Consider the following 18,024-nt stretch of genomic DNA (forward strand, 5'->3'; position numbering starts at 1 on the left):
GTATAAATGAGTATATTCCATTCTTTGACATTTTTTTTTTATTCCATTCTGAGTTTTATACGTATTCGGCCTGTTTATTGTCGTTTTTTCCTTTTAGGTTATTATTGCAACAAACAATGCTGAAACTTCTTTTTTTGTAGGTTGTTATTGCAACAAACATTGCTGAAACTTCTTTAACAATCGATGGGATTTATTACGTGGTTGATCCTGGATTTGTGAAACAAAAGGTATATAACTCCAAGACCGGTATGGACTCATTGGTTGTGACACCCATCTCTCAAGTAAGAATTTTATTTTATAATAAGATGTCCTTAAGCTCACAGTCTAACGTTCATGAATAAATTCATTTTTTTACATAAAAGAACTAAATTGTTTATACTCTTTGGATTACACAAAACTTGTTTTTTCTTAAGCTTGAGAAGCAAGGAATTTGGTTTTATACGAAACAATTTATGTTATAGCGATTGAAACCATTTCTATATTAATAGCCATCCATTTTGTATCCGCAGTACGTCTTGGTTGCAGCAGCAGCTGCAGCTTAAGGAACTTAATCTAACCCATAGTAACCAAAAATTCAAAATTGCGTACTGAAAAAAAACTCAGGCGAGAAAGAATCACCGTTTGAAGCTGATTCAGGAATGGTAACTGTTATTTCGACATATCTGAATAGTTTTTGGACTAATCTGCCATGATGTGGCAGTGTCACCTCTGAAACCGAGGGAAAGGGTATGTGTACATAGCTTTTACCTAGTCCTAAAGAAATCGGCTATTTAATTATTTTCTCTCTGTAGTGTTTTGGCCTTAGCCAGGTGATAAGGGGATAAGATTGGAAATAGGACTGTTTTTAGTTGTGAAAGCTTGGTTCTTATGACTTAGCATTCAAACATTCATTCCCCTAATTTCCTATTACTTTATACATGTAGCCCATAGGCTACATACACAAAAAAAATCAATTATTTCAACTTTAGCATTGGCATTTCTTAAAAAAAAACTCGCAGCTGTAATAAGGAGTTGTAAAAAGCCTGTTTCAAACAGTATATTTATTTATTGTTACCGCCAAAGTAAAAGCACGAATTTATCTTATTTTGAATTAAATGTATTTGCAAGCGTCGAAAAAATCTTTAGGAATAATATGAATAATCTCTTTGTCAGTTGTTTCGCGATTTAGAGAAATAATATATTGTGCTGGAATAATTTATAAAACTATATTTTTCCAGATATTATTTTTATGTCTTCAGAGACTTCACCTGAATATAAAGTAAAGGAAGCAAAGTTTTTCTTAAACAAATATATAATATCCGTAAATGGCCATAACATGTTTATAAATTGGAGCCTTACCTGTGAGTTTTAATATTTTGAGGTTGGGAATGAAGGATTCAAAAGCCCATCCTGATTAAAGTACATTATTGAAAATCAATCTACTACTACTACTATTAACAACTCACCGCAGCACCAAGCCGCCTGAGGCCAACACAGCTACGCACGCTCCTCCTCCATCCCAATCTATTCAAAGCCTCCCTTTTTACCACCGCCCATGAAGTTCCCATTTCCTTGAAATCTTTCTTTATGACGGCGTTCCACCCCAGACGGGGAAGAGCTTTTTTCTGGGTAGCCCTCGACAGTGGGCTAGAAAGAACTATCTTCGGTAATACATCCTCTATCATCTACACAAAGTACCCCATCCCTTTTATCATTTCTTTAATTATATCCACAGAGAGCTGCATTGAACCACACTTTTCGTTTAGCCTACTGTTTGAAATACGGTCAGTCAGCCGGGTACCCCGAACAATCTTTAGGCAATTTTTCTGGAAATCATCTAGAAAATCTTCATCCAATTTTCGGAGTACTCATGCTTCATAGAAATATGTAATAATTGTCGTCCCATTACAGTCCCATATCCGGATCTTGTCGAGAGACTAACATTACCCTTATTCCAAACTGTCTATTACTATGAAAAAACGCCCTGAACCGTGTGAGTTTAGATTTTAACATATTACACGTTTCAACCATAATTGCTAATACAACTACAAATATTCGTAAATCTGTCAACCTGATCAATCTTTTCATTACCTAACTTCACCTTTTCATCTTCACTTATTCCTAGCCCTAGTGACTTAGTCTTCTTAACATTAATTTTCAAACCTATTCTAGCACCCTGAACTCGCAAAACCTCTAAAAGTTCATTCATTTTGCTCACATTTTCATCAAGGATGCTTCAATCGTCAACATATTCTAAGTCCGGGAGACTTTTTCTCTCCATTTTAATCCGTGGTTTCCCATTGCCTTTCCTGTGCTCCTTAAAACAAAGTCCATCAAAATAATCCATGTAAAGGGGGATAGAACACAACCCTGCTTAACTCCTGATTTAATACAAAACCAGCTGCTAAGTTAATTTCCTACGTTAACCGCAGCAGTGTTATTCTCGTACATAGCACTAATCACTTTAATGTATTTGTCTGGTATACCATACAAGGATAAAACCTTTACTAAAGCTCTTCCATCAACACAATCGAATTCTTGCTCATAATCTATAAAACTGAGGAACAAAGATATTTAAAAATTCAGGCCCTTCTTAATTATTAACCTAAGAGTGAAAATTTGGTCGACACATCCTCTACCTTTTCTAAAACCGCACTGTTCTTCTCTGAAAACTTTGTCTGCGGCATCTCTCAGTCTAAAAAGTATCATATTACGAAGTAATGTATTACCTACAGAGGCCAGACTAATCCCTCGATAATTACCACACTCAGTTTTATCACCTTTCTTTTGAAGTGGCTTAATTAAGGTTTTCCTAACATCTTTAGGTATTTCCCCTTTTTCAAAAATAATATTCATTATCTTCAGTAATTTTTTTCTAACCTCAGGGCCACCATATTTAAGAAACTCATTTACCAAGCTTTCAGCACCTGGAGCATTATTATTTGTTAATTCTTTTAGTAATGTCACTAATTCTTCCTCACAAAGCAAATCTTCCTTCCCATCCAAGGTATCACAAACTTTTTCATTTTACTCTATATCTCTTCCTTCAACTCTATCTTGGTTAAGAAAAATCTCAAAAGTTTCGGCCCATCTCTCTTTAGTTTTTTCGTTATCGCTAATTGCGGCCCAATTCATATCTTTAACTGGGCCAAGTCCGCATTGGCAACTCGCTCTAAAGTTATTAAGATACCAGTACAATAATTGATCATTATTCCGTATGGCTATATCATCTAGATCTTTAAAAATGGTATCCGCGGCATCTACTTCATACCCCCTTAGTTCGTATTTCCATGCTTCTTTTACTTTCTTTATATTCCTCTTGCTTTCATATGATCCATCACTCAGGTAATTCTTGTACAAGTCCTTTCTCCTTTCTAAGCTTTTTCACTAAAATTCTTAGCTGCAGTTCTAGCTTCTTTTTTTTCTAAGACACCTACAGCAACTTCACAAATCATTTTTCTAAAATTATTCCAACCATCTTCCACATTATCAAATTTTAAACTCTTAAGTTTAGTATTCAACTGTTCCTGGAAAGTTTCTCTCAAATTTTCATCCTGGAGGCCGCCAGCACCAAAACTTCCCAAGAGGTAGTTACCCTTTCAATGTTTCAGCTTTAACGTAACCCTTGACACTTCTAGATGGTGATTTTTACTTATAACGTCAATAAAGGCACTCCACTATGCACTAGTATCTTGTATTGATCCTGCCAGTGTTCGGTTTACAATAACATAATTAATAATGTTTGCTGTCTTACCATCACGTGAATACCATGTTAACTTATGAGCCATTTTATGATCAAACACCGTATTGGTTATAACTAGATTGTTATACCTACAAAATTGCAAAAGTCTGTATCCATTACTGTTTTCTTTCCCTACTCCAAATTTACCTTGGCTAGGATACCATCTATCCCTATTTCTACCAGTCTGGGGTTAACATCTCCCAGTAAAAGCATCATATTTCTACCTGGGACCCTGTCTATTTGCTTCTGGAACTGTTAGTGAAATTTAACCGAGTTGCTACTATCTCTATCAGTCGACACATCAGGGGTGTATACTGCTTTAGCTGATATCTTAAATTTTTTTGTCATAAAATGAGCAATTAGTATTCTGTTAGTAACACCTACCCAGCATGAGTAAGACTTATCGTCTCCTTCACTCATAATGAGTCCTTCTCCCTGTCTATGTACCCCATCCTTCCTGCCTGAGTAAACAAATTCCATATCACCTAATTTCATACTTCCTACCCCTGGGATATGAGTTTCTGAAACTCCTAATAAATCCAGTTCGAATCGTCTGAATTCGTCAGTCAAAATTTCGATACGATAATTATTTTTAAACGTCGCAACATTCCAAGTTCCAATTTTCATTGTCTTTAAATCATTGTAATTATTTTTGTCTCAGGAAAGCAATGATCCTGTATACGATTGCCGGACAGGGATCACATATCTTCTCAAGTCTACACCGAAGTGCTAAAGCCGGCTTAGAACCGGACAGCAAGAAGTCCCTGGGACCTCCATGAATGAGGGCTTTGTGCAATCCTGGGCCCATCTTGGTCACAACATGGTTTTCAGCACTTGACGATGGTCTTCTATCAAGAAGAGTCGAAATCCTGCACAGACAATCTCAAGCCTATTACCTCCGACTCATTATATATTCATGCCTACATATATTATGTTACTACGGGGAGGCAGCCCATAATAGATAAATTAGCTAGGAAGAGGTTTTTCCGCCCAAAGACGCCCGTCAAAGCATACCAAGCCCAGAAAAATTATCCATTAGTCAGGATCCCGTGCGAATGCTGTGTCGTTTACTAGGCTATAATTTCCTCAAGGGGCGCCACTCCTCAAGTGGGATTAGAGTTGACCGCAAGGTCCCCAGTCTTGCAGGTACCCCGAAAGGGTCGAGGCAGCCCTTTGCAGAGGCCGTTGTCCATAGATCTGGATCTTACGCCCTGCCGCAGTTGTCCTCCTAAAGAGGATTCTCCCGCGATGTTGTGCTGCATTACCATGCACTTTAACCCATTACTGGGATAAAACAAATGAAAAATTAACATTAACAAACTATTAAAGAAAATTCCTTGCAACAGCCGGGATCGAACCTGAGCCCAGAAGTTCCCAGACAAGGATTTATCCACTGCGCTGTTACAAGGTGAAAAATAAAAAAGGCAAAGACACAGGAAGAACCACCTTCCGGCATACCTCCCCCAGACGTCTCCAGGTTCCCATGAGCTGGGTAGGCTACCCATTATTATGGGTCGACACTGTCCCATACCAAGTAATTGGATACACTAGGATTCGAACCTACGCCCTTCGGTCAAAGGATTCAGGATCCCGCGAACACAACCACTTGTCTAGAGCAGGCTTCAATCTGAATATATAGAAAAAAAATAAAAAATATGTGTTTGTTTTGGATTTTTCGGATTTCGGAAAATTTTCGATTTTTGGACAAGGGGCTTTAAATCTATGCAATAAGGTTCGATGATACACTGCTTTTGATTAGTATAATTTTCTTCAAGATTCTTCCCATTTTTTTATTCTTTGAAACTGAGCAAATTTTCTCAGGCTCGTAACCAGTGGGGTCAATCGGGATTGAAGGGGGGGGGGAGCATATGCGCTTAGCATGTTACCTATTTCTTTTTTTGTGTGGAATTTTTGTTATGAGCATCACATATATATATATATATATATATATATATATATATATATATATATATATATATATATATATATATATATATATATATATATATATATATATATATATATATATATATATATATATATATATATATATATATATATATATATATATATATATATATATATATATTATCATTAAAGTTTAATCTTTTAGAGTTTTTGTACTATTAGCACGTGTTATGCTTTATTTATGTTTTGTCGTCATAACACATGAATGTTGTGCCCGTGCACTTGTGTTCAGTGTTTTATTGATGTGTTGACTCTGTTATAGGCGGCCGCCAAACAGAGAGCTGGTCGTGCTGGTAGAACTGGACCTGGAAAAACTTACCGACTTTATACGGAAAGGGCTTACCGAGACGAAATGCTTCCGACACCAGTACCTGAAATTCAGAGAACCAATTTGGCCTCGACAGTTTTACAATTGAAAGCCATGGGGATCAATGATTTGATAAACTTTGATTTCATGGATGCACCTCCTGTGGAGAGTTTGATAATGGCCATGGAGCTTCTTCATTCTCTTAGTGCCTTGGATGACGAAGGTTTACTTACCAGACTAGGAAGAAGGGTAAGCCAGTTGATTATTTTAAATTCTGCGCTGTCAGTATGAAATCATAATGTGTTTAGTGCAAAAAGCGAAGATTGAGCAACTATGATGCGCTAATTCAAACTTGATTGAAGTCCATGACATTATGATGATCTAATGACATGACACTCTTTCATATCAGACTGCTTAATATTGTTCATAAATCGCCTACTGACTAACAGAACTCAAAGGCTACTGCAACCATGATAGAGAGCTGTTTAAGGGCTCATTTAAAAGCCAATTTTTATATTTATAAAGTCGACTTGATAACGCTTTCATAAAGTGCTGTATGACCCCAAGATTGTACTGGGTTGTTTTTCCATAAAAAAAAATAGTTCAGATACCCTGAAAGGGCCTTTTCCAATGAAAAGACTCCAAGAAAAGAATTTTTCAAAATCTAGGCATGGGCACAAACAAGGGGGCATGAGCCCCTCCTCAATTGCCGCCAATAGAACTCGCACCCAAGCAACATTGCAGAGAAATGTTTAAAGGCTCAATTCAAAGCTATTGATCATTTCAGTGTGCTTTTGGTTAATTTATAGTGAAAAGAGTAATAAAAAGCTTCATCGGGTGGTGATAAGTATTTTAAGGTGTTTTTTACCTCATTGTCTCTTAAATTTTTAGTATGTAGTAAACGCAAGATTTGACAAAGTGAATAAAGACAAAGAAATAGTATAATAGAATAAATAAATTAAGAAAATAGTATAAAGAAGACTCTTATTGACAAGATGCTTTAGTCTAGTGGTAGCGGTTCTGCTTTACCAAAAGAAACGAAAGATAATCACTTTTTTTCAGCGTGTTGGGACCCTGCGGTATATGCATATTGCTAGTTTTAGGATGTAAATTTAAAAAATCGGATTTGAAGGAAGCATTTAAAAGATATGAATGGTGAACTGATTGTAGAAGGAGTCAGCCGCGCGTGGAGGATGGGAGGGGATAGTCCGAGTGAAAAACCTTTGTGCTAATTGAAGCAGTGGTTTTTGTATGCTTGGAGGTGCCAGAGTATGCAGTCCCCTTACGTGCTTGTCTTGCGGTAAAATAAAAAAAAATTCTCAAGAAGATTAAAGAAAATAGTATGTTTATCGCATGTTTTTACACAAGGAAAAATACCGTCTGACTGTGGATTATTATCTAAGGTCAGGTGTATTTGCTTTGTGTGCAAATCAATCAGGCGGGGGTTAAAGAACGTATACAAACAGAATGTCGTTACCTTGTTTTGTATTCAATACAATGTCGTTTGAACCTTTTTTCGTCAGAGTATACGTTTATGCATTGACTTAATGCAAACTCATTAGGACATTTCTACCATTGTCGGCTCTTTTTTCTGAACTTTTGATTGCGTATCTCATGTGGTAGATCCTCTTTGATTATCCGCTAAATCTCTATGATTTCTAAATCAACCCAAATTCCAAAAAAAATCTCGTCATCAGAGTTGTGTTGGGAACTGGTAACGAGACGGTTGACACATTCTTTGTTACTATAAACATTGCCCCGGGAGAAAGTTCGGCAAGTTTCTTAAATTCATTGGATTGAAACAGGGTGACCATCTTCTCAAAAAAAAAGAAAAAAAGATCACAATTTTGCATTTTTGTAGATAGTGGATTGAAATTTTTGTAACACAGTTCTCTGGTGGATGCTGGATTTGATAGTGTAATTTTCATCAAGATTGTCTCTCCCCATTTGGGAGTGTTTTCTCCCCCTTTTTTCTGTAATTAGGCAAATTTTGTCAAGCTTATTATAGCATTTAAAGTGTAATATTAAAGTCGAGGTTGCTTACACGTTTTGAATAATCATATATGCAGATTTTTTTACTCGTATATTCTTATAAAAATATCATTTTTATAGTTTTAGATAGTATCAGCTCGAGTTGCTCTAGATTTACAGTCTGTGGTACGATAGTAGGGTAGAATAATAATCATTATTATAATAGTTATGAAACAGTTGTTGTGATTATTATTGCTATTGATTTGTTATACATAACCGAAAAGGATCAGTGTTGACTTAGTCACATGCGGGGGGATAGTGTAGGGCCTGATGATATGAAGGGTCTAGTAAGTGGATTAGTTGACAGGATTTTACAGGACCAGGCATGGCAGGCTGTAGCGCTTGCTTTCGAATTCACTGGGTCTTTATTGTCGGTTGAGGAAGATTTGGGGTGAAATTTTATTTTTTACGGTGGGTTTGAATAAAAAGAAAATAAAGTTATTAATTGAAATGAGGGCTGATAGTTTACCACTGGGCCGAAGAAGAAAGTTGATCGGGAGGGAAAGTTGATTCAAAGACTGGTCCTTATTTTTGTCCTATGTGTGGAGGTTTGAATGGAAGTGGTATATATCACTTGATGTGTGAATGTGAAGAACTGAATGATTGGAGAATTGAAGTATTTGGTATGGATGATTTTGATTTTGAGTGGTTGATAAGAGTGTGTGTGGACGAATGTTTTATTGGTGTCAGAAGTTAGGCACGATTGATTTATGTCGCGATGGGTCATAAAGATTGGTTTCTATAGGACTATGTTAGGATTTGTGTAATTTCTGTGTAATTGTTCTTTGTTTTATATTTTTGCCATGGCCTATGGGCTTTCAACGCAAACAAATTCTATTCTTTATAATCCTGCGGATAATGGTCGATTAAAACTTAATAAGTTATTTGTCCACCTGATCAACAGTATTGGGACATAGCCAACGGCCCTAAATATGCTAACTATAAAAATGCTTACCACCCTTAGAAAGTGAAGACAAAAGTAATACATAGTCGATAACTTATCGCAGGTTGATTCATACCTGACAACGGTGATTTTCTAAGATTCTTATTATCTCAAATTATGGAGTTTGTAGGACAGTGTCACACTTTTTTTCAGCGTTGTCACATTGAACCAGAGAAATAAGCAATTATAGCAAATTAGTTAAATTTGACAGCCATTTTCTCTGTAAAAGTTACTATGAAAATGATTCACAAATTGTGACTTTTCTAAATTGATACGTTCTTAAGGCAGTGCCACATTTTGTCAGTGTTGTCACATTAAATCACATTGCAATATTGTTTTGTCTTTGTTTTGTTCTTTTAAATAGTAATACAAAAGAATACATTTTTAAATATAGGGAGGGGAGCAAAATCCTAGGAGACTACTGACCTCGTCCCCCCCCCCCCTAAATCAGCGCGCCTGGCATACTAAATAAAAATGTTTTTACCCGAGAAGTGCAGTTCATTTTCGAGTACTGACTGAAGATAATGAAAAGGATATCTGATTGTTCGAATTGGTCTAGCGAAGACTTGCAAGCAGATGTTTGTTTTAAAAAAGTGGAGAGACAAATTTTAATAGAAAAGACATACATTTGCAGTTATGAAGTTGTTGTTAGTAGCAAAGGGATAAATAAAAAAAAACATTAGTATAATTTAACAAACATTCTAAGAAGGCGTAGCTTTTTTGAAGGTGTAGTTGTCTTTGGTCATCTCTCACGACCTTTCCCCGGCTCATTTGGGAAGTTGGATGGCTGAAAAGGACGATCTTCCGCAATTTTGTCATCCTTTATTCTCAAAACGTATCCTAGCAACCTCAACCCTACTCTAATCGTAGCCCTAAAAAGTGGGATATACCTGTGGGAAATATCTAACAGATCCTCCGTCTTTCGAAGCCCCTACGTTTCAGAATGTAATTGACCTCTGTCATCACTGTAGCTTATAATATTCTAATTTTGGTTAACAGGTATTTCTTCCTATTTTTCCAAAAAAAGTTTTAACTGTGAAGAATTACCATGGGGCTTGGCTATGCTACTACTTTTTGTTCATTACCCAACATCAACCTTCGCCTTCATTTATTCCTTGTCTAAGGATTTTTTTTTCCACTAATAATAATACTAATAAAAGTATAAATATTTTGGCTTCAATTCCAGAAGCCTTTTATCAGCGGAAACAAAACAGGAGGAAGAAGAAGAAAAAACAATGCCTCCAACTTTGTATCGGCATTTATGTCTAGTTTTTTTTTATCTTAAGCTATTTATTTTGTGAGTCATTAACTGTCCATATCTTGTCTTCCTTCTTTTTTCTTTTTTTTTCAACATATAATTTTTCACTTTTTGCAGATGGCAGAGTTTCCATTGGAGCCTAATTTGGCCAAAATCTTGATTATGTCCGTTCATTTGATGTGCTCAGACGAAATTTTAACTGTTGTGTCTATGCTTTCTGTGCAAAATGTCTTCTATAGGTATTTAGTTTTTATATCTTTTTTCCCCCTTCGCCCTTGTTTTGAATCCTGCGATTTATTTGTCTTCCCTCTTATTAGTTATTCATTTGTGTTCATTCTAATGCATCAACCACCGGTCGTATGCAGCCAAATTCTAAGACGAAAATAAAAAGCTGAAATGAGCACAGCTAGTAGGAGTAATGTTTATAGAAGAAAAACAAACTTTTTTGTGTTTTTTTCTTGAAATTATTACGCCTCGAATACATTTACTGTGTTACGTCGACATAATATTATAAACTTTGTTCTCTCAACTTGATACCAGAGCCTCGCATAACACCTTATTTTTTCTCCCAAGACATTTAAGGAAGGTGTAATTTCTCTAAAATAGGACTTGGTCGAAGTCAGGTTCTTAATATTTATACATTCCTTAAACTATGACGTATAACCAATAAAAGTATTTTAGGTTCAAAATGAAATCGTTCAAAAGCTTGTGGTGAAAGTAAAAAAAAGAATATTTTGAATCAAGCTACCATATTCTCTTTCAGATTCCAAATATGTAATATTGAATAGTGTGTACCATTTGAAATACCAATATCATTGGAAGCTGAGATTCTCTAGAGGATAATTGTCTTTACGACCCCCCCCCCCCCTTCCCCTCTTCTCTTTCTTTATTTCTTTGTTTTTTTAAGTAAAACAGTCCCAAGACCAATAAATGGGGCAGGTGCTCTGTCCCATCTCCGTATTGAGGAGTTCTCAGGAGATCTCAGTATTGGTAGCCAATAACTGCACGCGACATTTTGCTGGTCCTGTCACGCAATTATCTTGTCGGGTAGTATATTAATTGTGAAACTTGTTCTTCTCTTTTATCATTCTCGTCATGGTCTTTCTTAATAATACCTTTCTGCGACAATAGTCCACCTTCTTTGATATTCCTTGTTTTCCATTTTGAATATCATTGTATTCGATGCATGGGCGCTCTTATTGGCAAAACTATCTTTCAGACGTCACATTGGTCTGATTAAAATATGCGGGAGTCTTGGTATTTTAAGCATATTTTTTCCGGGTCAATCTTAAAAATTCTCTTTAACTGCTTGATCCGGTCTTATATTTCTTAACCCCCAATAATATGGATACGAACTTTTCTTTCCTCTGAAAACTTGTTTCTAAGGTTTATAATAAAGCAAGAAAGCTCATTCTATAGACTAATTATTGTGGAGATATCCCATTACTTGACCTTGAATTATCTTCCATTCCTCCAAGCGTATGTTTTACTTTCTTCTCACATCTATGTCCCTTGAACTCCCCGAGTGCCCTAGTAGTACGTCGTCTTTTACCTCAAATAAAGTAATTTTCATATTCATAACATAAATCATATTCGAATATCCTTTTACTCCATCCATAAGGTCAGTCTTAAGTCGTGTAACAATGAGTCCTATTTTTTGGATATATATGACGTCATTTAAAAAGTTTAACAGAATCATTTAATTAACATGTCATATTCCTTGTCAAGAGATACGTGTTTTATATAATCTGGTATATGAAGATACAGTTTTTTTGTTTTTTTTAATTACATTTCATTTAGTGTTTTGTTACTTAACAAAATGCGTAGATACTGTAATTTTCTCTCAAGTGAGCCGTTAAAGAGCTTTCCATGATGTGCCAGATCACCGCTAGCGGTGACGAAAAAAAAAGGCAGAAAAAGGACACATCAGTGCTACCCAGGCGAAAAAGTGATTGTCCTTGTTGATCGATGGAGATTCCAATGGTGTACTTTTCGTTTCAATGTGAGGCCATTTTAGGGGTTCTGGGCTTTTTTTTAATTCCTATAAATTTTATATATTTTTTGCATTATGAATTCCTATATATTTTCGCAGTAAACTTTTACTATTAAACCTAATCGAAATAGTAGCTACCATTCTTATATCAGCTGCAAAAGGCGATTTTTTCTCACTAGACAATATTTATAGTGCACGTTTTGAAATTTTTGGCTACTATAGGCCGTGTTTCGTTTTTTTCTAGATTGAAGCTGTTGACCTAGATTATCTTTTTTTTTTTCGTCCAGGCTTGATTGGAGTGTTGTTAGTTTTTGCTGAGTAATCATATAATCCTTGTCATCTTGTTTTTTTAGTTAATGTTTGCATAACTTAAGCCCTGGAGCCTTTGTGGGGGTTAGTGCCATATGAAGATAAAAGAAAACTCATATTCTAGTAATCTAAGGTCACAAGACAAACTTTTCCTATACCTGGCATCGTGCCTTATTGACTTGTCTAGTTCGTACTCGCATCAAAAAACTCTTAACAAGGACATTTAATGAGGGTTTTTTTTTTTTTTTTTTCCTTACATGCCTACAAATATTTTATTTTTATTTTTCCTTACAAGTTTAACTTGTCTCTACAATCCGAATGTAAAATAACCAACGCGGAGAGTAGTAAAAGCTCCATGATTTTTTTTATTATTATTCCTGAATTTGCGGTGCCAGGTACAATTAAATATCCGATTTGCTGCTAATCTTTTATCAAGGTTTTTAGATGACTATCAAATATTCTTTTGAAAGAATCAACAGAGACACTTTTGAGGATAACTTTCCCAGGAAGATCATTCCAGATCGAAGTACAGCGTCGGATGAAGCTGTTCTTGGAGTACTCTGTTCTCGGCTTGTCAGCCTCAGGATAATTGGACATAGCTGTATGTCTTCATGTCTATCTTATTGATCGGACAATTGGAGGCACAGTACGAGAAACCTCTAGAGAATGAGGTAAGTTTGAGTGCTGGCAGAAAACAGCCATCGATGCTGTATCAAACCTGATGCAAGCCTTGTGGTATGATCGAGTTGAGTGGTATAAGATTTTTGCAGCGAAGGGTTATCCCCAGTTTTCTTGCGCAGGGTGTTCTTACCCGATTAAGGTGGATATTCTAAGAGGATTTGTGGAGGAGTGGATATAAAGAAGACAAAGTTCGCTGACTTTCTTTATAGTTTCGTTCAAGAAAATTAAGTAAGGGTGTATCTGTGGTACTCTTGATCGGAAGATCATCAGTTCTTTTGTTTTTGATGCATTGAATCTGACCGTCAAGACATCAGACCATTTCTCAATTCGTAAAAGATATGTCTGTAGTGGCAGGGAGGCTATAATTTGGTCATCATGTTTCGAGATGACCAAATATGTTGTGGTGTCATCGGCAAAGGGATGCAGAGGACTCGCAAGGTTATCTTCTGTGTCATTAATATAAAGAATGAAAGGTTTAGGTCTCAATTTACTATTCTGGGGTACGCCTGCCTTTGTTGGATATTCGAGGAAGTTGAAACTGTCAAGAACAACTCGTAGTGAATGGTCAGAAAGAAATCTTTCAATCACCTTAAACGGATGTCCTGTGACACCATAAAGTTTTTTCCTGTGGCGTAAAGTTTTTTCATCGGGCTGCGAGGCCATACTCTGTTGAAAGCTTTGGCAATGTCAAATGACAATAACCTGATATCTTATCTTTTTCCTAGAAGTTTGATCCACTCCTGGTGCTGGGCCATTAAGCAGTCAAGCGTTGAAACGCTTTGGATGAAATCCATATTGGCGGTCGTCTAAAACTTCATTCGACTCCAGGTATTGATAAAGTGATTGATTTGAAACCTTTTCGAAAACTTTCCCAATGCAGGAGAGGAGGCTGATAGGCTTATAAGAGCCCATGCCCATTGAATTACCTGGTTTAGGGGTAGGGATGACATAGGCAGATTTCCATATAGTGGAAAAGTTCCAGAGGAAAAACATAGCTGGAAAAGCGATAACATAGGTCCAGTCAATTCGGCACTGCAGGTCTTAGAGACAATATCACCCATGGATTTGGTCACATAAAGACTCTGTTGAATGCGAAGAACCTTAGGAATGAACTAGTTCACACTATCAAGGACAGAACCTTTTAGATAAGGGAAATCGAGAACCTCTTTACCGTCGTCTTCCGGATTTTAGAATTCGGCAAAGGCCTTGGCAAGAGCTTTGGTCTACCGTTACTGATTTTTAGGGAAGGAATTTAGAGTTCTTTTAGATGACGGTTAGGCCTCTTTGACAACTCTCCATCAGCTCTTAGAAAGGGCGTTTTGGAGCTTGAAAGCAAATTTCTCTTTGTACTGAACACGTTATTGCCGAATCATGCTGCATGCAGCAACTCAACCACAGCTGGAATAAAATAATATAAGAGAAAACGGATCTATATACCGGATATATATACCTATATAACGGATAAAATAAGAGAAAATCAATAGAGTTTGCTTTGTAAACGGGGGGGGAGGCTGGTGGACAGAACGATCTGAGTTGCAACAGAGTATACATGTGGTATGAGATACAAAGTTTGTGCATCTCAGTTGCTCTTGACATAACTATCAAACGGGTTTTATACCAAAATTACTTTCTTCCGTCATTAATGATCTGTTAAAGTTTAGGAATACATAATATTGCTACATCAGCACTATACCTGACTGACAAGTCTAGTTCATATTCACACCACAACACTTTTCGAGGACCAATCTAAAGAGGAGCAAAGTAGCCCTTTAACTCTACTCAGACGAGTACTTTGAAAATGCCCTCATTATTAAAGTAAAGGGCGGTAACAATAGATGTGGCTTTGCCCAATGCAATTTATGGGGAAATCTATTATAGATTTCAATACTAACATAATGTTACGAAACTAATGACATTAGCAAAACAAAACCTTTAATGAACTCATTCCTAACGACGCCCTTATCTTTGCAAGGATAATTTTTATCTATTATGATATATTTTTTTTTTAGACCAAAAGAAAAGCAAGAACTGGCTGACCAGAAGAAAGCCAAATTCAATCAGCCTGAAGGTGACCATCTCACCCTTCTTGCCGTATATAATTCATGGAAAAACAACAAGTTTTCAAATGCATGGTGCTACGAAAACTTTATTCAGATCCGAACTTTAAAAAGAGCCCAGGATGTTCGAAAACAGCTTTTGGGAATAATGGATAGACATAAGTTGGATGTTGTCTCCTGTGGCAAAAATACAGCAAAAGTGCAGAAGGCTATCTGTTCTGGATTCTTTCGTAATGCAGCCAAAAAGGACCCACAAGAAGGCTATAGGACATTGGTTGATAGTCAAAATGTTTACATTCATCCTTCTAGTGCTCTTTTTAATAGACAGCCTGAATGGTAAGTTCAAAAAAAAAATTCAGGAAAGTTCAGGGAAAGTTCTAAATTCTGAAATTAAATAAACCACTGAAATTCAAAAGGAAAACATATGCTCGTCGCAATCGTTGCTTTTTTTGTGACTGCTGTAGCCCTGGCATTGGTTTTGGCAGAAGCCGGGCTGGATTTTGACAAAAATGGGTTGGAAGTAGCTAAGAAAATTGTCAGTTTGAGTTGAGAAATGGTTAATTTCTGTATACTTTGTCACATTTTCTTGTTGGGGGATTCAAAGATGTTGATTCCTGCCTCGAGAAAGAGATGGGTATACATAGTATTTTCTCTCTGTTTTTTGAGAGTTTATTTGTTCAGAAAGGGATTTTTTTGTTGGGGGGGGGGGGGGGTTGACGTTTTTTTCATTTAAAGTACCAAAAATGGAATTTTCAATGATAATACCAAAAATAAGTATTTTGATAAGGGGGGGGGAGGGTACTTGATCCATAAGTGACGTGCCTGGTTATAACAAGTTTGATTTGCTAAAACCTTCAAACTTAATAAGTCATTATAGGAAACAGTTTTTGTGAGTTTTTATCTAGGATCAGTAGCTAGGATATTAAACGCGGGATGTTATACACACTGGCTTAAACGTACTTCCACTGATTAAATACACTGTTTCTAGTTTGAAAAATAAGTCTTCTATCCAGCCCATGCGTCAAACTGTCTTTAGTGTCTTTTTTAAAAATCAAAATACTTTTTTTTTATTTTTGAAACTTATTTTAGTTCCTTCTTTTTCTTCTATATTTAATTCCTTGGCCAATAAAGAACCATTTTTATGGTTGAATGGCGGAAATAGTTTGACCGTCTCAACTCATATTTCACTTCTTGCAATCAACAGGCTTTGAGCATTTACGGTTTGAATTTGGGGTGCCCGGCTTGAGAACAGCATGAAATATTATGCTTTGAATATTTTATTAAATATACTCCATTGGCATCTAAAAAAATATAAAGCAATGGAAAGAGGTTTATTAATCCTCATGCAGCTTTGGGAAAGATGTAATAATTTGGCCTGTGTGGGTGAATATAATCTTGGAGGGGGTGCTCTGGGACCCTGTGAAAATTAATCCCTTTCGTGAATTCTAGACATTCAAACCTAAAAGTATATTAGCTGTGGAAGTCAGCGAAAAAATCAGTGCAACTGGAAAAACTGGGTTTTTGCTACAAATCTGTCAAGGAAAACTTTTATGTAGTCAAAACTGTTGGTTTATTTTCCCTGCAGGGTTAAAGATGAATTCATTAATCTTGGTGGAGCCTTATCCTGTCTATTGTTATGTTTTTTCAATTGTTTGAGGTAGATGTCATCAAACCCTATGACAAATCACAGAGAAAACTAAAAAATAAGATGCATGGCGATGAAAATATAGAAATGTTTCTGGTGTTGGTGACGATCTTGAATGCTTTCATATACAGCTTAGTCAAAATGGCGTCTCGAGTCAAAATAGACGCTAGTCAAAATAGCATCTCAAGAATGCTTTGTATTAGGTGTGCTTAAAAGTTTCTACTTTACGAACATAACAGCTTCTGAATTTCAGTGGATTAAATACCCCTGGTTATAACAACCAGCAACACTTGTTGACAAACTCTTGATCTCTGATACTGTGGGTAGAGGGAGGGGGGGTGAAAACCAGCTAATTACCAATTAAACCAGCTTCAATAAAATAAAAGTCCAAAATAGGGATAAAATTCTTTTTAATAGACAGTGTATAATAAATTTCACAAAAAATACCAGATATTTCGGTCACATATACAGTGACCGTCATCAGTAGTAAAACTAAACTAAAATAATTAAGAACAAAGTTTATATACTAAATCAAATAAAAATACATATTGTTTAAATCTCTAATGCTTTTCAAAGCAAAGGCGGAAGCTAGCCTCTTTGACCTACTTGGATTCGGTTCATTAGCGTTCAATGATATAACATTTGCACAAAGGTCAAACTACATTGGGTGAATTGAACTTTACTCTGTCAGATTTTAATAAATTATCATAGATAGAGTTCAACCCATATCCTGATTCAAAGCAATATTCTTGAATAAGATTTTCTTTATTTCAAGTGTTTCACAAAATTTTGCTTTAAACCCCAAACCCTAGAAATCAGAGAGACATTCTCGAACAAAAAAAAATGGTCTGGAAAATTAAAAATATGCTCTGAAAGGGCTGAAGTAAAATCTTCAGACTTAGAATCTTGCTTTAAAGCCGAAGAAATAGAATCTTTATGTTGTAATAATCTCATTTCCAAACTCTGGTTAGTACGTCCCACATGTGAGCTTCCGCAAGTACATGGGATCTGATAAACCCCACTTTGTTGCCCCAATGAAGTTAGATCCTTCCCAGAATTTAGAAAACTACCCAAAGTATTATTACTCTTTAAAGCTACCCTTAGATCATTG

At 36.1% G+C, this 18,024-nt stretch overlaps 1 protein-coding gene across 2 annotated transcripts in view; it reads left to right on the forward strand.

The window, feature by feature from the left end:
• Positions 1-18,024, forward strand: part of LOC148951093 (ATP-dependent RNA helicase DHX8) — a 45,436-nt gene that overhangs the window by 26,793 nt on the left and 619 nt on the right. For both annotated transcript variants that reach the window (XM_089090628.1, XM_089090627.1), the window contains 4 exons: positions 141-281; positions 5,952-6,245; positions 10,346-10,467; positions 15,221-15,604. In XM_089090628.1, the coding sequence (XP_088946754.1) occupies positions 141-281; positions 5,952-6,245; positions 10,346-10,467; positions 15,221-15,604 (941 nt within the window). The remainder of the gene's footprint in view (positions 1-140; positions 282-5,951; positions 6,246-10,345; positions 10,468-15,220; positions 15,605-18,024) is intronic.

This window comes from Artemia sp. Qi Xiang Cuo, chromosome 6, assembly GCF_049724085.1.
Source record: "Artemia sp. Qi Xiang Cuo chromosome 6, ASM4972408v1, whole genome shotgun sequence".
NCBI classification, from domain to species: domain Eukaryota; kingdom Metazoa; phylum Arthropoda; class Branchiopoda; order Anostraca; family Artemiidae; genus Artemia; species Artemia sp. Qi Xiang Cuo.